At 38.7% G+C, this 25,310-nt stretch overlaps 2 protein-coding genes across 4 annotated transcripts; one reads left to right on the plus strand and one right to left on the minus strand.

Moving 5' to 3' along the window:
* Positions 1-4,976: 4,976 nt before the first annotated feature.
* Positions 4,977-13,638, minus strand: LOC309701817 (uncharacterized protein). 3 transcript variants are annotated; one of them, XM_082526077.1, is made up of 7 exons: positions 13,576-13,638; positions 12,299-12,410; positions 10,241-10,585; positions 9,899-10,156; positions 8,796-8,897; positions 6,356-7,993; positions 4,977-5,484 (listed from the first exon to the last, which is right to left on the minus strand). In XM_082526077.1, exons 2-7 carry the CDS (start codon positions 12,402-12,404, stop codon positions 5,477-5,479), a joined length of 2,457 nt encoding a protein of 818 aa, XP_082382203.1. In that variant the 5' UTR covers positions 12,405-12,410; positions 13,576-13,638; the 3' UTR covers positions 4,977-5,476. The 3 variants fall into 3 exon arrangements, with proteins under 3 accessions (XP_082382203.1, XP_082382202.1, XP_082382201.1); XM_082526076.1 differs by lacking the exon at positions 13,576-13,638 and adding an exon at positions 12,512-12,599; XM_082526075.1 differs by lacking the exon at positions 13,576-13,638 and adding an exon at positions 12,501-12,580.
* A 3,779-nt stretch (positions 13,639-17,417) lies between these two features.
* LOC309701869 (uncharacterized protein) lies at positions 17,418-23,226 on the plus strand. The gene is made up of 8 exons (XM_082526184.1): positions 17,418-17,497; positions 17,594-17,866; positions 18,913-18,963; positions 20,057-20,194; positions 20,277-20,345; positions 21,227-21,295; positions 21,480-21,563; positions 22,667-23,226. Exons 2-8 carry the CDS (start codon positions 17,725-17,727, stop codon positions 22,765-22,767), a joined length of 654 nt encoding a protein of 217 aa, XP_082382310.1. The 5' UTR covers positions 17,418-17,497; positions 17,594-17,724; the 3' UTR covers positions 22,768-23,226.
* The last annotated feature ends 2,084 nt before the right edge of the window (positions 23,227-25,310 follow it).

Below are 25,310 nucleotides of genomic sequence, written 5' to 3' on the forward strand. Positions count from 1 at the left end.
AGGGTCATAAAAGTCCATCTCCCTTCCAAACCAAAGTTATTTAGTTACAAACTTTGAGACTCCCACCCAGGCATGCCCTGAGGAATTTCCACTCAACATTAATCTCTTTGTCTCACTTTCACAGTTCAAACTGGGGGAGGGTCTCCTAGAAATCTACTCTTAAATTCCTGACACACTCAGGCCTTTATTACATCGAGGGCAGTGTCAGTGTCTCTACATTCTAACACATTTCTAAACTCTAAAATAGGCTACGCATATCTTCACTATCTATCTGGTACAAGTAATGGGCAAGAATTGCTGATATTGCTACTTTCTATTTCTTACATTTTGACAAACTGCAGACAAAGGTCCAGCTGCTGTATTAATGAGAAAGAGAGCTAACAGTGATAGAGAGATAAAGAAGACAAGACAGGAGAGGAAGAAGAGATGTTAGACAGGTAAGGACCACTTAGTGGTGTGTGATAAACTGGAAATGTAACGTTTACATTTGTTACGTCCCCACTTAAAGTCTAGGCGATGAGGGTGGGGGACAGTAACAGTTAGATCCAGGTGGAATGAAAAGAACGCCAGGCAGAGGTATTTAATATAAAATAGATCTTTATTTTAGGCAAACACCTCAACAATCATATAAATGGCCACAACAAAAGGAGACAGCACCGCTGCTTTAATGAGAAATCAGGGAGGTCAACCCAAAGTGGTAATGACCACTTCAACAAAGAAAGCAACAATAAGGCTTCAACAGAAAGAGACAGCAAACAATATCCAGGCAGGCCACACAAACTAATGAAGGCCGCCGTCACTCATGGGCAATCACTGCTCAGTTAAGCACTACTCACAAAGAGCCACACACCAGAAGGCTGGTCACACGCAGCACGCTGCTCCACACCTAGGCTAGTAGCACACTCTGACCAGCACAGAGGAAATCCACCAGAAACCTCTCCCCCCTGCTCTTCTCCAGCTTATATCACCCCTGAGGGTAATTGGTTGTAACGAGAGCAGATGAGCAGCAGGTGTGACCTAAAGGAGAGGGCAGGGGCAGAGAGAGACAAGGGGAGGGGCCAGAACGAAGGAGGAGGAGAGAGAGAAGACAACACCACGCCCACACACTCCCACAGCCTCCCAGGATGTAACAACATTCAAATCAGATATGCAATCTGCACATGTGACATTATGTTTTTTCATATTGTAAAATGTGCTGACCCAAAAGGGGTACCCAAAAAAGAAGCACAGAGCACAGAGAACCACAGTTCCAGAAAATGTGTTGTTTAGGAGATTAAAAGCTCGTTAGACACAGGTTAAATGTGAGCATAAATGAAGAGTAATGAGAAGGACTTTAGGAATAGTTGCAGGATTTCTATGTTATGTAAATTATGTAAATATATATATATATATATATATATATATATATATATATTGTATTTTTTAATGCTTATTGTCTGATTATATTGTTTTATGAATTTTAATATCAAAGGCCTTTAGAAACTGAACTCAGAGGAGACAAGACTAGGTTAAGGGTGACAGACCTCAGAAAGGGGAATTTATTGCAAGCTGCACAGGAAGTAAGACACAGAGAAATGAGGAACTGAGTAGAAGGAGTTAGTTTTTAATGAAACTGTGTGTGTCATGTGTCACGTGTGTGACGTCTGAAGTACCAAAATAACACCATATGAGACACATGTTGATCTTCGAATGTTAGAGATTCTGCAACTGGCTTTGGCTGTGCAGGGGTCTCTCTTCCGGAACATAATTAAATAAAGAATATATAAATGTTTTGACCACTCTGAGTCGGGTTTTCTCTGTTCTATCATCAAAGATCAAAGGGGATCAAAGAATCGGGTTTAATAAAAAAAAACTGAGGTAGAATAACTGTGTTTTTTAAAAAGTTTTAAAAGTTGCATATTAGTGCAGGATAAACAGGTTAGTTTTCTGCACTGTGATGGGTTTAAAGTAAAGAACAGCGTGTGATTGCTGCACAGTGGCTGTGCTCATGTTAGGTAACATAAAGGGCAGCAGAGACTAATATGATCATTAGCTGATCGTGCTCAGATTAATTCACTGAATTCCACCTTCATACCATCTAGAAAAAAGAGAGCATGAAGAGTGTACTGTCATTTTGGATTAAATCAGCCAGGACAACTTGTGAAACTTTTGCTGACATCTTGTTGAATTCAGTTGTGTACATCCACAAAGAGCTGTGAACCTCAGAGCAGCAGTAGTAGCCCAGGTCAGCTGATCACAGCCTGCACACCCATAGAATCTACTGGAGCTCTCAATAGAAACTATTTTGAGTGATGATTGTTCTCCCCACTATGACAGCCAATTTTATAGTTCCTCCACCTGCTGAATCCTGCTTTAACTTCATCCCTACTCATTTTCCAGTTAATAGGCAAAGTAGACCTCAACAATGTGGACATAGAAAATAAAGATATTATTTCATTTTCCTTCTTTTGCTCTGTTCATGTTCTACGTAACTGATTCAAGCAGAATATAATTAAAATAAAATTAGAGTAAATTTAGAATTCCCATTTATTAATTAATTTTGTTATTACATTAATATAGTTTAAGGTTTAAGGTTCAGCTATCCTTGTCCAAAAATAGCTGGTAGAAATGTCCTACAAAGAGATACTTTTTACGTTCATACTTTGAGTAAATTTCAGAGCCTGTACTTTTTCACTTTTTTTGTAAAGGGACCTCTGGCTAATACGTCGGGCTCTGTGTCGGGCTTGTAACCAAAAACTAGCTTTACTTTGTTGTCTGGGTCAACTTTGCCAGTGACAGACAGAGAGAAGCATTGAAAGGCTGCTCCAACAGAACTTATTGTTTCGGAGGAAAACATGAACACAGTGTACAGTCGAGTCTTAATAGCTTACTTACAACTGGGCTTGTCAGTCACTCTTTTTGGCTGCAGTGGTTATTATTATATTTACAAGCTTCCAGCTCCCGTTTTTGCTCGTACTTTTCCATTCGCCTTTTTCTCCCTCCCTCGCTCACAGACAACAGATATGGCAGTCCATTCTCCCTGCAGCACAGACTACACTGCCCATGTGGCTGCATTATTTAGCACTATGCCTGTAACACTCTGCCTATTGACTTCATATTAAATAATTTTTAAAAATATTTCTTCACCTCATTATGAGATGCGAGATTGAGACACGGGCATTAGGGACTCTTGACGCGTGTTTTGTTTGGGTTTACACCGGCGTGGAATTACCAAAAATAGAGGGTAGGCAAGAAAAGAACAGTTGCTTTGGACACAACCCTCCACACCTAGCCCTGGAAAAAGAGCCACGTGTCAGGTCAAACACAATTGCAAGAACAATCATGCCACTGTGCGATGTGTTCACTGCTACAGATACACATGTGGTAAATGCAGACTACAGATACCATGGCAGTGCCAGGATTGTGAGTGATTGCTGAAAATGTTGAAATGTACTCACTCACTTTTTATTATTATTTTTAAATATGTGTACAAATGGTTGGTTTTTTGTACTGTTTTTATCAATAAATCTCAGCAACAAAGGAAATACACCCATGTGTGTTGATTTCTCCCTAAGATGGCAAACTGAAACACTCCAAGTTGGTGACTTTTGGAGATTTATTTCCCTGGATGATTGAGAATGCATCAAGACGAACACAAAAGGAAGTTCACAGCTTTTAGCAGCTCCCCCACCCCCTCATTCACACACCCCCACTCCCCTCCAGAATTCCCAGATAACAACCTAATTTACATATGAATGACTAGCCAATTTAGCTTCCACTTGGCTGAAGCTAAAGCCTAGCTAAAAGCCTACCAGCCATTTGGCTGGAAGGTGGGTTTTAAAGGTAGAAAGGTAGAAGGCTGGGCACTGCTGCTCTCGGGGGACTCTAAGTGTTAACGCCCACTCACATCCTGGGCCATCTGACCTCAGGAAATCCATGATAAGGTGGGGCCAGGTTTCACAATGAGCTCACCCGAAACTCTGGCTGATTGGGACCCACACCCAGTTTCACACCTTGGCTCAGGCGATTAGAGGATCATCAGGGGGTCCTTTTGTCCCTCTGTGGGGGGATACGCACTGGGCTTAAATCTGGGACTCTGCCATTTGACCTTAGAACTGAAGAAGCTTCTCGGATGAGAGGTGAAACGTCTTCGAGCAACTTAAAGAAGTCCAGACGCTTTTCTTTGCAAGCTCCTTTGACCACCTCATGTGTTGTTCGTTCCTCCGTTCTCTACAATAAATCACCAGTCCTCACCTATCAGCGAGTCCTGCATTTGGGTTCTCTCTTCCTCACCTTCACACACGACAACCTGACATATGTTGTAGTTAAATGTTCAAGGTTTCCAGGATTTGCTCTAAATGATGTTTCTCTGGATTGTGTCTTTCTGTTTGTGTATCTCAGCCACGTGCAAACTGATTTTTCCCTCTGTTCCTTTACTTCGGTTTTCCTGCCTGTCATTTTGACATTTACTTGCTAAGTATAAAGAAAAAGTTCTTCAGTGGCCATTTGAAAATTTGCATAGGTGTGTCTTTTCCCTAAGAATTTGTTTCTGCTTTACATTATTATGTTTTCCAGATCCATGTATCCCTTTGGTCTTTGCACTTTCTGTGTTCTAGTGACTGAAGCTCACTGTCCGCACCCTCCATCTCTACCCTCTTCCCTTCCCTCTTTCCTCTTTCTTCTGTAATTCTTCACACTTCTCGCTTCCTGTAATGAGCTGTTCTTTCTCCTTTTTTTCCAGACTCATCCTTCATATGCTTCGTTCTCTCCATGTAAATGCAAAAATACCTATTTTGGTGAAATTGTCAGAAAAAATAATCAATACCTTAATTAAAATTGTCTAATATGGTCTTAAGAATGATTATAGAAATTTAAAAAAGAAAAAAAATATTTTTGACAAGGTCAAAAGGCGGGACAAAAACCCTGACACAAATCTATTTTTTTGTCTTTTGTTTTTTTTTTTTACTATGCCTCCAGGATCAGAGGGCTTTTTTGAACACGTCTCAATGTATCATGATAAGTACACTGGAAATGTTACTTATGCTTAGTTACTGTAGTTAAAGTAAATGTCTACACAAACAAATAAAAATGCAGTATCAAAAAACAGGTATTATTGATAAGGAGGTCCAACAGCAGATAACACATGTAACACAGTTATTTTGTGATCGCTTCTGAATTTTCATTTTTTTGTCTTTTTTTTTAAACATCTCCATGTTAGTCTTCTCCCCTTTCTACTGGTTTTCTTTTTCTTTTTTCTTTTTGGCAGGTGGACTCTTGTCTGCCTCCAGTTGCTCCACATTTTCCACCCGGTCAGTATTTTATCTTTCATCCACTCCACTAGCAGATGTTATCAACCTCTGTCCTTTATACTGCTGTTAAATTGGGTGTAGATTGACTTTCCATGTCTGCATTTCCTTTTGCCATATTTAAAGTCGACTTCTTTTACTTTGTTCCTCCTCTGGCTCAAGGTGAGGTTTTCTTGTATGAGTCTTCGTCCTCAGTCAACTGTGTGGATAAACATATAACACATAGTTAGTAAACACATCCAGACAAACTGTGCCTGAAATGCTAATTGTCATATATTTACCATTGCAGCAGTCATTATTTTCAATGTAAACTTTGAAAAAATAAAATAAATAAATACAATAGCAGTATAAAAGCAGGTTACCACATAAAAAATGTGGTTATTTTTACATCTCAGAAAACAAGGGGAAAGAATCATGAGAGTGATTTTGTGTTGCTTCTCTCATGCAGTCCTTTTTTGCAATGAGGAGAGTGCACAAAAAGCCCCTAGTGGAGAATGGAAACACTATCAATTGATTCCAGAAAAGGCTTACTAGCCGATTAGTAATGTACAGATCGCAGTTCTCTTAAATAAAATGACAACCATTAATGCAACACTAAAAATAAATTTTTTTTAACAATTTAGTTACTGTATCTACATTGTTTTTATGCTTATGTCAACTAATATGAATTAGTATTAACTATATACCTTTTTATTATCAGTTGAGAACCTTTTTTTTATTGTCAACTCTTTTAGTATGGAATCAACCCATGAATGACAACTGCATGGAGTCTTTTAGTACTGCCTAGGGCGTACAACAGTATCTTCCAACCTATCAAAGTTAGATGTGGCGTGTCATTAGTGTGACCCCATTAAACATAATATTTATTTACCAGGGTCAGACTAATTAATTTTAGTTTTACTCAAACTGTCAGAATATGTTAAATACTAAAAATATTGGCATTTTTTACATATTTGTCTAACAAATTTTAGAAAAATGAAATATCCCCATCTAATCAGTGTCACATTGGAATGAAAAGCCTGACATTCATAAATAATAGTGATGCAAAGATGTCAAAAACAAATCCTGACCTTCTGTGTCTTGAGCTTCTTCTGCATCATTTTCTATTTCTCCTTCTTCTGTGGACAGTTCTTGTTGTTCACTCTGATCTTCTGTTGTACTTTTTCCTGACTGAATTTTTTTCACTGAGGTGAGACCTTTGCCAGGCTTCTTTTGGTTTGTTGTACTGACTTCTGGATCTGAAGGCTGAGCACCGGCTTTTGAGTCGCTATCTTTCTCTCTGTTTTCCTTTGGGTTTCCTCCCTGACTTATGTCTTTGTTAGCTGAATCTGCTGTTTCATTATTTGTAGTTTGTGTTTCATCTTCATTTGAATCTTTTTTCTCGTCCTCTGGAACACTTTTTGCATCGCTTGATTTCCTCAACTGTTCTTCTTGTTGACCGCCTTCCATCGGACTCTGATCTGTTGTTTGAGTATTTCCTGACTGTTTTTCCTCAGTATTAAGCTGTGTTTCACTGCCTGACTGCTCTTGGTTTGTTGTATTGCCTTCTGGATCCAAAGGCTGAGCTTTGTTTTTTGACTTGCAAACTTTCTCCCTGTTAGCCTTTGGCTCTTTTCCCTCTGATGGATCATTTTGACTTGTGTCTTTGTTATTTGAATCTGCTGTTTTATTATTTGTAGTTTGTGTTTCATCTCCATTTCCATCCTTCACATGTTTTTCTGAATCCCTTTTTGTTTCTTGTCCTTCTCTGGGCTGTTGTTGTTGTTGATGATCAACACCTGTTAAAATCTGATCTGTTGTTGGATTATTTCCTGGCTGCTTTTCCTGAGTATCACTATCTGACTGGTCTTGGTTTGTTTCATTTGCTCCAGAATGTGAAGGCATGGTTTTGTTTTCATCAGGTAGATCTTGCGTTTCATTATATCTATTCTGTTTGTTATTAATTGCTGGATTGATGATTTTCCCTCCAGCTTCTTCTTCTTGACCTTCACTCATTACAGTTGTTTTTTCTAACTGGCTTTCCTCAGAATCAGGCTTCTTTGCGGGTGTTTCTGATGCATTTGCAGCAACATCACTACCAATCTGATTTTGGTTTGTCCCACTTTCTTGTGATGTGGGAGGATTTTTCTCACCATTTATATAAACATTCACACCACTATTGCTGTGTTGGCATTTAATTTCTTTGCCCTCAGAATGAGTACTTTGTGTTCCTTCTTCTGCACTTGCACTCTGAGGTGCTGTTTCATCATTTATAGTTTGTGTTTTATTTTTGTTTTCCTCAGTGCTGGTATCATTCTTTGCTTCTTGTCCTTGTTTAGGGTGATGTTCTTGTCCACTGTCATCCATCAGACTCTGATTTGGGATTTCATCCTTTCTGCTCTTGGTGTTATTCTCAAATTGCTCAGGTTGTGCTTGTCTCCCATTACCTGATTGGGCCTCGTCATTTCTGTATAGAGCATTTGCTGTCTCTCTTCCTGGTTGGTTATTATTTTGTTGTGTGCCACTTTTTGTTGTCTGAGGAATATTTTTGTTGGCAATATCATACTCCTTTTCCACCTCATTTTGACATGAAGATTCAGGTTCTGTACTGACATGTGCAGTGTCATTCACTTCAACCTTATCTTGCTTCATCAGAGGTTCCTTTTGTGATTCTATAACTGACAGGTATGATTTATCCATGCTTCCATCATTACAGCACTTTTTGGTCTCTGTGTGTAAGTACAGATGACAAAAGTTACAATTTTAAATACCTTATAAGAATTTATAGTATTATTAAAATAATAATAATAATAATGATAATAATATGTTTGAAACTAACTTAAAATGTCTTCTAATATTAACAACATTAAATAAGTAAATAAAATATTTAAAATATTCATTTTAACAGTGAATTAAAAAAAACTTTATAGGCATAAGTCAGATGAATATATAATGCAAACATACACACATCACATTGTAACAGTAACATAACATGTGCATAATGATATGTTACTGGTATGATGTTTGTATTGGTTGGATTCAATTTTAAATAAATCTGCAACATACACCAGCATATGTAAACATTTAACAGCTGCAGCTAGACTTAGACATGAACCATTGTTTGGAACACCAACATCAAACCTTTAATATTTTCAACACTGGTGGGAAACCAGTGATGCATTTTACCACAAAATGATGGTTTTCATAGACAAAAATAAATTGCTATGAACTTTGTCGGTTTTATCTGACAAGATAGGAAACAGTATATTGGCAATATTATCTTAATCTTCTGCCATCAGTGGTGTTGAACTGTGGACTTTAGTTAGTTGTGATATATAAACATCATTGCCAGAACCATCAATAATGTCGTTATAGACCTAAACTTCAAGTAATTGTATAAAATGATGAAATTTGAACAGGAATATAACTTCAGCTAAACAAAGAAAATTCATTATTATCGGTATCCATCAGTACATTGAGACCACGACAACAGCAGCAGTCAAAGGCCTTTAAAATATATCAGAGTCTCACCCATATTGTATTTTCTCCACTTCCAAACAAGAAAAGCCACAAAAATAATAAACACGACTCCAGCAATCAAACCAGCAATGGTGGATCTAGCTGATAAAGCATCTGAAATGATAAAGTACATAAGTTATGACAATTATTAATAAACAGACATAGGCTTTGTTAAGGTTGCTAGGTTGGAGCTTAAATATGGATCACATCACACAATAAAAAAAAAAAAAACTCGGGGGTGGGGTGCCCCCGGCCTCTCGGCCTGGGGCTCGGTCACTCAGGCACGGCTGGCTGCCGGCGGAGCTCACGGGCGCGTCACTGCAACTCCCCCTGGCTTCTGCTCCGCGGCTGCTGAGTGAGCCCTCATCTGGGACTCTCCTCAGCTCTTTCTGGGACAGTGGCGCGGCTGCCCCTCTGTTGGTCTTCCTTGGTCTCTTGTGTTCTGGGGGCCTCTGGATGTCTGGAGTTTTGATCTCCTCCATACCTGCTTCATGCCCTGGAGGACGGGGCTGTGGCCCCCCCACACCCTCTAGCAGATCATTACATGAAGGAACCTTTTAACAAAACAAGCGCGTCCATGCTCACAGGTGTAGACACGGGTGATCACACCCACAAACTACAACCTTTTTGGCTCCTACCTCAAAGCACACTGTGTACTTTTGATCTTATGTGCTGCACAATAATGTTTAATATTTAGTATTTACGGTCATATTCCCATATATCATTGTGATGTTGTTTATTCTATTACTCTTGTTCTCTTCTGCTTGTTTTCTTTTTTCTTTCTCAGCAGGTGATCGATATATTTATTTATTTATTTATTTGTCTGCCCATTCTGTTGGTTTTTGTCTTTTGCCCTTCTCCCCCGTCCCTCTTCTCAGCTGTTTCTCTTTCCCTCTTTCTTTCTCCCCTTCTTTCCCCCAGTCAAGTCTGTCCCATATTCAGCAAGTGAAAATAAAATAAACAATAAAAGGTGAATCAAATGGACCATTACGGCAAGGCTGGGATGGTCAATTTGGTAAAGTAAATCCGTTGGGCATCTTTCTTTGCCTTTAGACAACAATTTTGATGGCAAAAGAGCCAAACGGGACAGGCAAAAAAAAAAAAAAAAACTTAACCTGGAACATGGATCTTGGCTTCTCTGTACTGGTTGTTTTGTTGGATTCTACAGGTGATATTGTTGCCGCGTCCTTTTTCCAGAGTCAGTCTGCTGCTGAGGACATAGAGGTCATCAGGACCTCTCAATATCTCTTTAGACCCAGCAGAGATGATCTTTCCCTCGTTCTCCAGCCAAAAAACCTCCGGCTCTGGATACCAGCCTTTGGATTTACATTCTAGCACTCCAGGGCTGACCTCAGTTATTTTAATATCAGCTTCTAAAAACACATAAAACTGTGACATAAAATATAAACAGTAATCCAATTTTTAACAGTAGCAGCATATAGAGTTTGTCCACCTACCGACAACAAGTTCAACACTAAAATCTGCCTTCCGTCCTGGAATGAAGCACCTGTATGTTCCTTCATCTGACAGCCTCACTTTGGTAATTTTCAGTGATACATCTCCTGTTTTCAGTTTCTCAGTGGACACTGACGTTCTGTTCTTGTAGGATGGGTTTTGGCCAACCAGATGATCTTCACCTGACCGCCACACGTGGACAAATCTGGGATTCAGGTCAGATCTTGACCACTCTACCATCTCATCCACGACATCTATAGGATGATCCAATTTGCATGGTAGGACGATGTCTTGAGTCTGACCAATTACTGCGAACATTCGATACTGACTGTTTGTCAGAGATTCACCTGTGAAGCAAAAGGGTTTCATTCTTTTCTTTTTTTCTTCAATAACTTGAAGTTGCTTCAAAGAATAATTTTCTATACTTTACTAGTTTCTCACATTGTTATAGAACTATTTGGCTCAGTGGGATTTGGTGGGATTTGGCGCACAGGTGTTATAATGTCCAACCACTGAATTTTAGTCAGGATAAGGTCAGACCTTATCCTGACTAAAATTCAGTGGTTGGACATTATAACACTGACTGACCTAATTTATGCTAATGTCAGGTCATGTGGCTGTAAAACAAGCCCAAATCAATGCTCCATAGGAGCTCTCCAAATCTCTGCTTTTGCAGAGTTGGTCATGCTTGTTGATGAATTAATTAAGTACATTTTATTAGCAGTGCCTGAGAGATAGTTGTCGTCTTAATTGTACTCTTAAGTGTATCTCCGCATTTTGGCATAGCTGTTGTTGAATAAATAATAACAGTAGAAGATATTATGTTCTGACATTTTTTTGAGGTTGTTTTTACCTAATTTGTTAACATGTGTAAATACTTAGAATTGAATGTGGGTGTAATATATTTTTATCATGAAACATAGATGAGTTGAAGAATAAAAATCTTTCCTGTCTGTATTATGGATGTTTAATCAAGTCCTCTGAGGGTGCACACAATACGAGGTTAGTCATTCATATACTGCTGCATTAGCTGGGCTGTAGTTACATCCTAAGGTTTTAAAAACTGAGCTTAAATAAATGATTAGCGGTAATAAAAGCCGAGGGAGGTCAACAGTGATCACTGACTGTTTTAGGAGCTTTTTGAGATTAAATAGAAGAAAATACGAAACATTAAACATGTTAACAACACAAAAGCCATATTAAACGCAGACTACTTTAGGCCCGGAAGTAGGATTCGTCACGTCATCACTTAACGACCGGATTGGAAAATGTAACGATGGTAAACTGTTAGGAAGATTTGGAAAAGTAATAAATGGCCGTTATTTTATTAGGTTACACACGTGAAAAACTCCCCAAAAAACAACTTAGTCATAAACTCTGACACTTCTCTCTTATAGAAGACCTTTTTAACCTTAACATGTTATAAAATATGACTAATCTAAAGGGACACTTTCACTTTCATTCTTAGTAGTGTACTGACCTGTTTGTTTGAACAATGGCGCCGCCAACTATTGTTAAACCGTAACCATTGATATTATTTCAACATTTGAAAGACCTTGAGTTAAAAAACATTTTGTGATGGAATCCAAATGTTCTTAGCACATCTGGTTGCAATTTCAAATGCACTGTTGACATTCATTTTTAAGTGTTCCTTCTTGATTGATTCCTCACTTGTTCTCTAGTTACAAAACACTTTTGAATACAATATTACAAACTAATATTTGTGTAATGACATTTTGCCATAAAGTATAATGCAACCAATGCAATTTAGAAACACCCTCGTTGCTTCAGTAAATCGTACACAACATTACATTTAAAGCATGTGTATTTCATAGTTTATAGTATTAATATAACTACTAATTTAATTTTTTTAATGCAACCCAAGAAAATACTTACACCTGCTGATAAGTTCTTGTTGAAACTGTCATCCATATGACAGTGCTTATTTAACAATGTCTTCATTTACACAGAGGTGTTAATAAATCTGTACTTTGTGCATATCCTGAGTGTACATATCAAAAGTATATTGGCTGTTGTCATTAATTGTGAGGATACATTACCTGCATTGATCTGTGTCAGTTGAAGAATGATAACAGAGTGGAAAAACACTATAGTCCATACACTGAGTTGAGATTTAGAGGATCGTCTGTCCTTGTGTTGAGGCATTGTGTGCTGCAAAAAAATTCAAATACACACAGTTGTAAGACATTTTCTTTCACACTGGAAATCAAATTATGGTGAGAAAAGTTGAGGATATCTTACTGTTGGCTCACTTTTCAATCAGCAAGTTCAAAGTCAAGTCCTTAAATCAAATAACCTGTCCTGCACCTGCTCGATCTGTCTTATCTACCTCGCAGTCTATTAAAATCTACTCTGTGCAAAAACAAACCACACCTGTTGTCTGATATAAAATGTTGTTCAGGGACAGACTTCAGGCATGTACACTGTGTTCTGAACTAGATACGTAGAGTGTCACATATGAGTTAAGAATACATTACTCATTAATGATCAAGTTTACACTAAAGAGAAATCTTACTGTAGTGTTTTAAACCAAGTTAATAGTTGAACTAAAATCATAAATACATATGTGTTTTTTTTTCTTTATTCCTTGTTTTTAGCTCCTTCTATAATGGGTTACATATAAATAAAAGGCTGTACTTTGACCCAGTTACCAGGTAGCTGATTACCACAATTATAAAGCACCTGTGAGGCAGTGATATGAGCTGAAAGTGAACTGTTGTGTCGAGAGGCACTACACAAAAAATAATAATGCAATCAAATCAACATTGTTTAGATATTTGTACACAAAGGTGTAGAAATGATGCAAAATGCAGTCCTGAGGAGGGCATGAGGGTTTTAACAGTGGAGTAAACAGTAGTCACACCCCTGTGGTTCAGTCACAACAGTAACATTCCTGACATTGTACTAATGCCTGACTAAATCTGAGAAACCTGCTGCTGCAGTCAGCTCTGTGTTTTATCTCTATTTGGCAAATACATTAAAGAAAAGCACAAAGGCTCAGCCAAGACTGGAGGTGACCCATCAAACACTCACCAGGAACACAGATCAGCTTAGACTATGACCTTTTATTTTGAAATTAACCTGCTCTCACACTTTTAACAACTGGCAATCATTTGTCATCTTGTATGTGCTCACAGTTTGACAGAGAAAAAACAGTCTGACGTTATTCAGAGTTTCTTCAGTAACATGTAGAAAAAATCCCTTTGTTTTTTTTTACCACATTTTTTAGTGTTTTGTTATAAAGTTCTTATTTCTTTGTTCTCTGACTCAAAAACAAACCCAAAACAAAAACAAACAAATAAACACAAAGACTTACCACAGCTAAAGACCCCAGACTCCGACACAGTGATCCAAACTGTTACTGTCAAAGTGAAACGAGTCGCTGGAAGCTAAAACAAAAACAAAAACCGAGACAGGTATTAACGAGTCACTGCAAACCGGACACTCCGGTCGGATCACTTTCTAGCATTCATTGGTCTATTCATCAGGTGAACACTGAACATGACAAACACAGGGACGGTTGACCTTGATTGCATACTGCATCAGATCAATACAAATCATTTATAAACCAAAGAGGAGCTCAAAATGGTTTCAGCAGTTTCTTTCACCCTCTTTGGGTATTATTAGCAGAAATCAGCCCGTAGATATGGGCCATTAGGGGCCTTCTCAACCAGCCGAATTGGGTGATTATAAAATGCTACAGCGAGCCACCTGTGAGGCAGTGATATGAGCTGCTTTATTGGACTCATAACCAGAAAACATGATTGTGTTTACTGGTCAGAAGGGGGCACTATGGGAATGCTGCTGCTGTGCTAAGGAACAGTAACTGTCAAAATGTGTCAAAAGTCCTAAAACGCTGGCACCAAACCTTTTTGCCCCCAGTTTAACATATTCACTGTTCTATATTTATTATTGTGACGCTCTTGCAACAGTCTTCATTAAACTTACACAATAAAGTCTGCTCAACACAAGAAGTAAAGTGACCTGCACAGGAAGAGGAAGACCTCAGCTGTGTATTTAGATTTAATGTTGCTTGATACTCTCAGTGAGAAAGAAGAATGGAGGTCATAGCACTCTGTAGTAGACTCTGTGAGTACAGCATTTGCCTCATGCCATTTGCTTACATATAAAATCTTTTTTTTTATATTTTATGCAGTAGTCTGTTCCTGTTCTACCCCAACATGTTTTATTTTAAAGTTGTCTTAATACATTTAATCTGTTGGGTAGTTATGCAAATAATTTAAATGTAATGTTTAATAACACCGAATTTACAAATTATGTATTACTTTTTAGCACTCGTATATTTGCACAAGTAATGAACTGTTATATGTTGATATCAGTATAATGGAGATGTAAATGTTGATCTCTTGCACAAAAAGATGATTAAACATGCCTTCATACTGACTGTGTCATGGTCCTGGGCCATGTTGGCCCAGTATTCTTAGTTTTCTTGTATGTTTGTATTTTGTTCCCTATTTAGGCCATGTTTCCTGAGTTGCCCTGTTGTGTTGTTCCCTAAGTGTTTTCCCTTCGTGGCTTTTACCCCCTGTGTGCCCCTCTGTGTATCTGTGAGCCCTCGTCTCTCCTTATGTTTTATTCCATGTTTCCCCTGCCCGTTATGTCTAAGTTCTCCCCGTGCTCTCTCTCCCCCCTGTGTGCCCTCTGTGTACAGTGGGACAAAAAGTATTTAGTCAGTCACCGATTGTGCAAGTTCCCCCACTTAAAATGATGACAGAGGTCAGTAATTTGCACCAGAGGTACACTTCAACTGTGAGAGACAGAATGTGAAAAAAAAATCCATGAATTCACATGGTAGGATTTGTAAAGAATTTATTCGTAAATCAGGGTGGAAAATAAGTATTTGGTCACCTCAAACATGGAAAATCTCTGGCTCTCACAGACCTGTAACGTCTTCTGTAAGAAGCTTTTCTGTCCCCCACTCGTTACCTGTATGAATGGCACCTGTTTGAACTCATCATCTGTATAAAAGACACCTGTCCACAGCCTCAAACAGTCAGACTCCAAACTCCGCCATGGCCAAGACCAAAGAGCTTTCGAAGGACACCAGGAAAAGTATTGTAGACCTGCACCAGACTGGGAAGAGTGAATCTACAATAGGCAAGCAGCTTGGTGTGAAAAAATCAACTGTGGGAGCAATCATCAGAAAATGGAAGACATACAAGACCACTGATAATCTCCCTCGATCTGGGGCTCCACGCAAGATCTCATCCCGTGGGGTCAAAATGATCATGAGAACGGTGAGCAAAGATCCCAGAACCACACGGGGGGACCTGGTGAATGACCTGCAGAGAGCTGGGACCAAAGTAACAAAGGTCACCATCAGTAACACACTACAACGGCAGGGAATCAAATCCCGCAGTGCCAGACGTGTTCCGCTGCTGAAGCCAGTGCATGTCCAGGCCCGTCTGAAGTTTGCCAGAGAGCACATGGATGATACAGCAGAGGATTGGGAGAATGTCATGTGGTCAGATGGAACCAAAGTAGAACTTTTTGGTATAAACTCAACTCGTTGTGTTTGGAGGAAGACGAATACTGAGTTGCATCCCAAGAACACCATACCTACTGTGAAGCATGGGGGTGGAAACATCATGCTATGGGGCTGTTTTTCTGCCAAGGGGATAGGACGACTGATCCGTGTTAAGGACAGAATGAATGGGGCCATGTATCGTGAGATTTTGAGCCAAAACCTCCTTCCATCAGTGAGAACTTTGAAGATGAAACCAGGCTGGGTCTTCCAACATGACAATGATCCAAAACACACCGCAACAAAGGAGTGGCTCCGTAAGAAGCATTTGAAAGTCCTGGAGTGGCCTAGCCAGTCTCCAGACCTCAACCCCATAGAAAATCTGTGGCGGGAGTTGAAAGTCCGTGTTGCTCGGCGACAGCCCCAAAACATCACTGCTCTCGAGAAGATCTGCATGGAGGAATGGGCCAAAATACCAGCTACTGTGTGTGCAAACCTGGTAAAGACCTATAGTAAACGTTTGACCTCTGTTATTGCCAACAAAGGTTATGTTACAAAGTATTGAGTTGTATTTTTGTTATTGACCAAATACTTATTTTCCACCCTGATTTACGAATAAATTCTTTACAAATCCTACCATGTGAATTCATGGATTTTTATTTTTTTTTTCACATTCTGTCTCTCACAGTTGAAGTGTACCTCTGGTGCAAATTACTGACCTCTGTCATCATTTTAAGTGGGGGAACTTGCACAATCGGTGGCTGACTAAATACTTTTTTGCCCCACTGTATTTATGAGCCCTCGTCTCCCTTTGTGGTTGTTCCATGATTCCCCAGCCCGTTATGTCTGTGTTCTCCCCGTGCTCTCTCTCCTCCTGTCTGAACCTCTGTACTTCCTGTTTGACTCTGCCCGTCTCCCGTCAGTGTTATGTTCAACCTGCCCTGTCTCGTTATGGTTATCTGTGTCAGCTGTGTTCCCCGTGTGTTCCCACTTTCCTCGTTAACCCTCTGTGTATTTATGTCTGCGTCTCCCTCTGTTCGGCGTCGCGTTCTCCCTCATGTTGTGTGTGTTCCTCCCTGTGTCTCTTGGCGAGCTTTGTATTTAGTTTTCCCAGTTTAGTTTTGCATTTCCTACGTTCTGCCTCTCCAGCATTAAAGCTGTGATTTTTTGAGTTCATCCCCGTGTCTGTGAGTTTTGCATTTTGGGTCCTCCTCCTGCCTGCCACACAGCGATCCATGACAGACTGTAGCTCAAATCTGATTTAACTTACATGTTGGTGTGAAAACAAACTGTTTCTGCAGGGTTGTTGCTGCTGTTTGCGGATGTGCAGAAAAGTTATTCTAAGATCTCTTGTAAGTAGTATTTGTCCTTTATATTCATATCATGTTTTCCAACCCCTCTGTCTAAATCCTTGTTTTCCACCACTCACCATGAATTAGCATGGGAATTACTTCTTGAATCTCTGGGAACTCAGTCGTTGTTTTATTGCATCCTTCTTTCTCAGATTCACCTTTTTCCATCATTCCATCCAGACTGCAGCTCTTTGAATATGAGTCAGTCTATTTTACCTGTGAAGGGTTTAACATTTCAGCAGGATGGAAAGTGAGAAACACTCTGCAAATCTTTTCAAAATGTTCCAATAGCACCGTGATCAAGAATTGTGGGATCAATTATGCCCTTGCTTCAGATAGTGGAGAATACTGGTGTGAGAGTGGAGCAGAGAGAAGCAACACTGTCAATATCACTGTTTCAGGTATGTTATTATCAGAATTAAAATCTGAAATGTGAAGGTTATAATGACTAAACCATTGCACATTTGTAACATTTATAAATTTCTTTGCATTTTCAGCTGGTGCTGTGATACTGGAGAGTCCTGTTCGTCCTGTAGTGGAGGGAGATGCTGTTATTCTGCACTGTAGAAAGAAGGCAGACAAACAAGACTCAACCTTCACAGCTGATTTCTACAAAGATAGCTTCCTCATGGGTACCAGCTATGATGGAAAGTTAGAAATCCAAAATGTTTCAAACTCTCATGAAGGATTTTATAAATGCAAAATACATGGAGTTGGGGAATCACCAGAGAGCTGGCTGGCTATCAGAAGGAAATCCAATGCAGAGGATGGTATGCAACATTTTTGTTGTTTTTGTTATAGTAATCCTGAGTCAGTAAATCCCAGCAATACTGACTAGCATAGACTTAAATAAAAAAATAGCCAGATAGTTGTTAAAAATGTAAAGTTAAGACAGCTTAAAGGGCTTATTTGGCAGATGTGAATGTTTCAGCAGTGCTGCATGAACTTTGGAATTGAAACTAATTACATATGTCAATTATTAATGCACACCCTTGCCTGCATGAAAATACATGCAGGCAGAGCAGGACTTTATTTTGACCAAGACACCATGCTGCCAATCACAGGCAAAGACAACTCTTGAAAGGAAGTGGGGCAGAAATTCCATATAAAGACAGCAAGTTTAGTGGTACAGGCCAGGTACATAGAGAGTTGGGGGAGCCTGATTTAAATGCAAGCATGTCAGGGAAATTTAAGAAACTAACAAAAACATAAAATGAGGAGCATCTGGCTGCAAAGCTGAGTGCACTGAGCTGAATAAAGTAATACCTGTTTTTTTTCTCCAGCCATTTTTCATTGTTGAGGACAAAAGGCTTCCTTATTTCCTTATTGTGTAGAAAAAACAGTTATGTAACTTCTTTACCCCGACAGAAAGGGGAGTTTCACTGGTGTGGCCCAGTTAAGTAAAAAGTGGGGTATATGTGGAGCGCAAAGTAAGATGAGTGTGAAACCCCTGATGTATAGCCTTAAAATCAATATTTGGCAGTAGAGTTTCTCTGTTTGAAAGGATTATATCTCTTCTAGAAAAATATGATGGCAGAAGAAGTAGCCAGAAATGTACTGCAAGTATTGATGAGAAAATGTGCACTGAACAATTACAGTCATTGTGTATGTGTTGACACAATATCTAGCCACATTTCTAAAGAACTGTCAAGTTTTGTAGTAAGTTACAGTTTAGGATTTCAAAAGGGTTTGTGGTTATGGCATACCTATGATGTTGTTCTAACAGACACATATTCATTCTTTTGCTGACTAATAAAGGTCATCTTATCTTATATATTATAATACAGTTATGTGGGTTCAAATTATTTTTTGTCAGTTGAAGGCAGAGCTGTGACCCTTAAGAATTCTGCTGATTCAGCGACTGAAGGTAAAGTTTTCAGGCTTTACTATCTTTATTAACTTCATATCTGATATATTCTTTATAGGCAAGTTGGTCAATGCATGCATGTTGCAATGCATGAAAATACAGAAGGCCTCACATTTACATCTACAATGTTTTTTTCATATTTATCATCAAAGTTCCAATCCAACTTTATTTATATAGCACAAACAACACAGTTGACCAAAGTGCTTTCCAATAATAAAACCATACACTAAGCAGACAAAGAAAAACATATAAATAACAATAAAAGGCAATTCAGCTTGCCACAGAGAAACTGGTAAGGACTAGTGTTGATGGACAGGACTTTTTTCCACCTCCACAATTGGATCAGTCACTGCAAAGTGCTCAGATCCTGTGATTGCAATACAAGCCCATAATTGCACCCCTCTATCTCAATGCATGACAGCTGTTAAATGTGTTAGTTTTTGCCAACTCCTGTGTTGTGCATTATTGCAAGATACTTTCACTTTGGTCTTTCCACATGTTTTCTGGATTCTTCAGGTGCAATTTTACACAGCTAATCTATACTGCCATATACTTCTTAGACAGAAGAGGCTTTCTTCTGGCAAACCTTTTAAACAAGCCGTATTTTTCTAATTGAATTCTCATGATCTTTAAGATTTAACATGTTAACTGAAGCCTGTAGTCTTTGAGATGCAGTTATTGGAATTTTTAGAATTTCTCTGACCATTACAAGGTCTGACCTTGGGGTGAATTTGCTCAGATGTTCACTCACAGGAAGATAATGGCATTGTATTGATATACATCTGAATGCTCTAGACCAACACACAATCAAAACTCCTTTTACAGAGTTGGCTACAGAGATCAACTAATCAAGGGAATTATCACCTGTCTGCTACTTACCTTATAATTCCTATGAAAGCAGTGACTGTGTACTTAGTTTTTCACAGGATTGCATAGTCTTCTCAATTGTTGTCTTTTTCCTTTGTAATATATGTATAGTTTATTGTAACAGTATTGTGAACATTAGTCAAATAGTTTGCTTTCCTGTTTTGTAGCAAATCTGTAATAACTTAAACAACAACCGTAAAGAACTTCTTTCTTTCTCCATTTCCAGTATTAGCTGTATTTCCACTATCTCATGAAGAAATTCCTTCAGCACACGTTTACTACACCCTGCTGTGGGTTGTTCTCACTGCTGTGTTGGCGCTGCAGTTTCTGGTGTTGGGACTTCTTTACTGGAAGATGAAGCTAGGTATAACATGTTATGTTTTTAAAAATATATATATGTAAAATACACAACATGTTGATAATGAAAATTCTCTTTAATGTTTTAGTGTTATTACAGATCAAAATGCATGATCAAAACAAAAGGCAGTGTGGTGTTGCCAAGAATCTGAAGAGAGGTAGGATCTCAGCCACTTTTTTTCCTCTTACTATTTTCATTATTGGGAGATACATGTATACAGATACACATATATATTTAAAAGCAATGGAAGGATGTGATGTTGGTATAAGCCAGTGGTTCCCAAAGTGGGGGGCACACCCCCTGGAGCACAGTCTGGGCTGTCCAAATCACTGACAAACAGTATCCGACATTCTTGATTTTTAGTTCAAACACTTCTTATAATGAAATTTTGGAGATGTGAGCTCTTCATACAGTAAAGTTACAGTGGGATACAAATAATATCAGGCCGAACCTGCCATAATTTGTTCCCCTGGTTCACTCAAGATTTTCTTGTAAAAAAAAAAAGGGAGGCCTAGCAAAAAAAAAAAAAAAAAAAAACTTTGGGAAACACTGGTATAAGACATTATACAATTATGCGAAAATGTACATGGACCTTTCTTACCTGTTGAAAATCAAGTGGGGGAAAAAGTGGAAAATTTAAAAATATTAAAACACTTAAAAAGTCATTTTGCCTTACCAAAGCACTATCTGTAATGAGACAGAGAGCCTCCTTGCATGTCTTCACCCTTAAAAACAGTTTACCTCCCTCCACACATCAGTTACCAACTTATCCATGAGGGCCCCGGATTACCAAAACATAGTTCTCAAAAACTATTGTTGGAATATTTTTCTATGAAAGCCAGTTTTAATTTTCTCTTCTATGCACACCTTCATATCATATCACACATGACATAACATCACTGTAATATGCTCAGTAATAGCATTAATTTGTAAATGAGAAATAGTTGTAAAAATATATTGTTGTTTTGTAGTTGTTAGAAGAAATGCTTTATAGCCGTTCTGCTTGAAGTTCACATAGTCTCTGGCATTTTCTTTTAGACACTGAAACTGCCGCTGATAATTTGAGCCTCGAGACAAACAAAGTCACAAACCCACAGACACAAAAAGGTAAGTGAGTTCTGTGAACGTGTTAGTCTGCAGTCTGAGGCTGCTGCATGCGATATTTATACCTAAATAGCAATCTGCTGTTAAACCAAAATTGACCTGTGGTAACAGCTAGATGATAAGTTAACTCTTAAAATGCTACTCTACAATATATAATGTGTATATGCTACAATATATGTTCTGTTAGTTTCTTTTCCAGATAAAGATGAACCCTCCTTTCACACATTACACTCTACTTTCATTGACAACAATACTCTGCAGCCTATATATGGTGACTATTCATATTTTAATTCTTTACTATATTATATTGTATGAAGTATTTTACACACATTTTCTCACACAAGTTTGAAACGTAAATTAAAGCTGACTGTTATGAGAAATTGGCAAATACAATTCCTCTGTTGCTTCAGACAAACTATTTACCTGCAAGCAACATCAACCTGCTTAAAAGCCTGTTTTTCACTTTTGTTCAGTGTTTGTTCCACTTGTCCAGATTTTTACATTTTTGCTTTTCAACCCTATATGAGCAGGACCTTGGCTTGTAGTTAGTGCTTCTGCCTCAGTGCAGGAGGATGTGCACCTTGGTATCCACTTTATGCAGCTATTTAAAACACATCCTACACTAATGCTGCATAAACTCCACAACAGTTTTCCTGATTAAGCTAAAACTTTATATATGAATTGTGTTTTAAAAATAGAATCTGGATGTTAGTGTGAGAGACTGAAAAAAATAACTTACTCTAATACTTAGCCTCGATAATAAAAAACTTGGCATCTCAAGTGTTAAGCATCATATCAATGCTTAGCACAAAGAAAATATTCTAGAGGTTTAAGTACCACAAGTCCTTTCCCATTAGAAATAAAAATGTTTCCATTGTCAACTACCAGTGACTGAAGTAAGCCTGTTCCCGTTAGGGAAAGGGAAAAAAAACTAAGGGGCTTGGAAAGAAAGGTGTTTTTTTAAGTTACTTGAAGACATTTTTGACACCCGTTTCCACACCTTGGCTCATGTGATTAGGCAGAGCATCACTAGGGGGTCATGACCCTCTTAGGGACACTCCCAATAGGGCTTAAACATCTGGGACTCTCCACTAATTGCTCTCAGAACTGAAGAAGCTTCTCGGATGAGAGATGAAACGTCTTCAACAAACTTGAAGAAGTCCAGACGCTTTTCTTTCCAAGCTTAGGCTACGATGACCTGGATGACTGAGAACCTTCACAGACATGGTTCAAATGTTAAAAGTGTATATAAAAATGTATGCATGTTCTAAATAATAGGAATCAAATATCAGTTTTATCCTACGTTTCGTAACATAATTTCAGTTTTTTAAATATTATATATACAAAGGTTTGTAATTTTGGTTATTTCCATAGATTCTGTAGATTCAGGAGAATGCAGCTTCATGGTGCAAGCTACTCTGTCAGATCCAGCTTTCACTCCTCAGGAATGCCAATATTCTGCAGTTAAGTGGTGAAGTATGGGATTCTTTTGATACTTTGGTTGTTGTTTCTTTTTTAGTCCATTTCATGATTGTAAACCCAAAGAAGTCAGCAGAACTGATTAAGGCAAACAATTTCCTTATTTTTTTTTCTAAATTGATGAAAATTATGTGGTTCTGTTGGCTTCATTGGGTGGCTGTAGCTCAGGTGGTAGAGCAGGTCATCTACTGATCGGAAGGTTGGTGGTTCGATTCCCGGCTTCCCCTAGTCTGCATGCCAAATATCCTTGGGCAAGATACTAACCCGAAATTGCTCTCCGATGCATTCATCGGAGTATGAATGTGTGTGAATGTCAGTTGTGTGAATGGGTGAATGCACAAGTTGTGTAAAGCGCTTTGAGTGCTCAGAAGAGTGGAAAAGCGCTATATAAGAACCAGTCCATTTACCATTTACCATTCATTGTATGCTAGCCTACAGCTACAGCTTGCTATGGAACGGTGGAGGCGAGTGTGAAGCGGTGGGAATGAGAATCAGCACCTCCAAATCTGAGGCCATGGTCCTCAGCCGGAAAAGGGTGGATTGCCCACTCTGGGTTAGGGATGAGTTCTTGCCCCAAGTGGAGGAGTTTAAGTATCTCAGGGTCTTGTTCACAAGTGACGAGAGGCAGGAGCAGGAGATTGACAGACGGATTGGTGCAGCGGCTGCAGTGATGCAGACGCTGTACCGGTCTGTTGTGGTGAAGAGGGAGCTGAGTGTAAAAGCGAAGCTTTCAGTTTACCAGTCAATCTGCATCTCTACCCTCACCTGTGGGTTTTGACCGAAAGAATGAGATCACGGATACAAATGGCAGAAATGAGCTTCCTCTGAAGGGTGGCTAGACTCTCTCTCAGAGATAGGGTGAGTAGTTCAGCCATCCGACAGGGGCTCAGAGTAGAGCCGCTGCTCCTTCACATCGAAAGGAGCCAGTTGAGGTTGTTCGGGCATCTGATAAGGATGCCTCGTGGGTGAGGTGTTCCGGGCATATCCCACCAGGAGGAGGCCCCGGGGCAAACCCAGGACACACTGGAGAGATTATATCTCTCGGCTGGCCTGGGAATGCCTTGGTGTTCCCCCGGATAAGATGAAGGAGATGGCTTGGGAGAAGGAGGTCTGGGCTTCTCTGCTTAGGCTGCTTAAGTGGAAGAAGATCGATGGATAGATGGAGATAAATGTTGAAGGCTGTCAGCACTTCAGTATTTTAATTACATTTGACAATGTACTGTCTGACTAAAAAATAGAAATGTTTCATAATTAAATTTAAAAATATTCATTAAATTGTAATTAAAGTTTTCATTCATATCCCCCATTTAAAGATGACACAACTTAAAAGGAATGAGTACAACAGAGTCACTTTTTTAGTATAGCAAAACTCAATATTGTAATCATTTTTAAATAAACAACAGTCAAACATCAAATTTGAAAAAGTGAACAACATGTCACATGAAACGTCAAAAAATAAAAAATAAAAAAATAAGGCAACTAATTGCCTCAAGTACATTGAGTACTACTAAATTTAACAGCTTAAGTGCATTTCTTTCAGTTCAACAGTATTTTCTTGGCCTCTGCTAGTAACACACTATGCTGTTAATATTCAAATAATAAACTGATTATATGAACAAATAAATATTTAAAAAGAATATATTAAATGCAAAGACAACATGTACTTTTAAATATCTGAATGGCATATTTGATGGATTATACTGTCAACTGCTGAAACTCCAAAGTGAAATAAAACGAAAAACAAAGAAAAGATGGGTCAAAAGCATATTTGGAAGTAACATGAATCATGTCTTTGTCATCACCTAGTGGTAGGAAACATAGTTGTTGAACACATGAATCTTGTGCAACAAAACATGAGTTAGTTCTGGTTTAGCTCTGGTTATTAAAAATACTAATCCTCTTTTCTCCCTCTTTACAGATCAGTGAAAGGAGTGTCAGCTCAATCACGGAGACTGTGCAACCCGTTTACTGTGCTGTTTTGTTTGCTAAGATTGGGTCACATTTCTTAAATATTCATCTCGGGTTGCATTTTCAGTCTGTGTATATTTGGAATAAGAGGAGTTGAGTTAAGTGTGAGTAAAATTCAAAAAAATGCTTTACAACATATTTTTTAGCTTGGTTGTGTTATTGTCATGGTCCCTGCGGAGGCGAGGGATAACCTGTGAGGAGTGAGGGAGCGGAGCGTGTGTGGACACTTTGTATTTCCCTGACCCTGTGGACCCCTGGAACCCTTTCTCCCCCACGTATATATATGTATATATGGTGTGGATTAATAAAGCACTGTTTAACTGTATCTCTCAGTGTGCGCCTGAGTCCGTCCTGCCTGCCTTGACAGTTATAGTGAAAATATTGTGTTGTAATGCAAACAAATGAAATTAAAAAAAAAAAACCGATGCAATAAATAATTTTTCATGTAGCCACAAGACTTCGTTTGATGTAATATAAATAAATGTGGAATCACTTAACAAATTTGTCAGGATTTCTCATTTGTCATGATTTAATGTTGCAGTCTTTGCTTTGTTTCATGATTTCTACAAAA

The sequence above is a fragment of the Aulonocara stuartgranti genome (genome assembly GCF_965226115.1).
Source record: "Aulonocara stuartgranti genome assembly, chromosome: 3".
Taxonomy (NCBI): domain Eukaryota; kingdom Metazoa; phylum Chordata; class Actinopteri; order Cichliformes; family Cichlidae; genus Aulonocara; species Aulonocara stuartgranti.

Bases quoted from the DNA above. Each gene is read 5' to 3' on its own strand.
- LOC309701817 (XM_082526077.1), bottom strand. From the start codon at position 12,404: ATGCCTCAACACAAGGACAGACGATCCTCTAAATCTCAACTCAGTGTA. The intron at 10,157-10,240 runs GTAGGTGGACAA...ATGTGTTTTTAG, and splicing joins TAGTGTTGAACTTGTTGTCG to AAGCTGATATTAAAATAACT. The intron at 7,994-8,795 runs GTGAGACTCTGA...ACTTACACACAG, and splicing joins GTGGAGAAAATACAATATGG to AGACCAAAAAGTGCTGTAAT.
- LOC309701869 (XM_082526184.1), top strand. From the start codon at position 17,725: ATGGGTACCAGCTATGATGGAAAGTTAGAAATCCAAAATGTTTCAAAC. The intron at 18,964-20,056 runs GTAAAGTTTTCA...CTCCATTTCCAG, and splicing joins TGCTGATTCAGCGACTGAAG to TATTAGCTGTATTTCCACTA. The intron at 21,564-22,666 runs GTGACTATTCAT...TTATTTCCATAG, and splicing joins TACTCTGCAGCCTATATATG to ATTCTGTAGATTCAGGAGAA.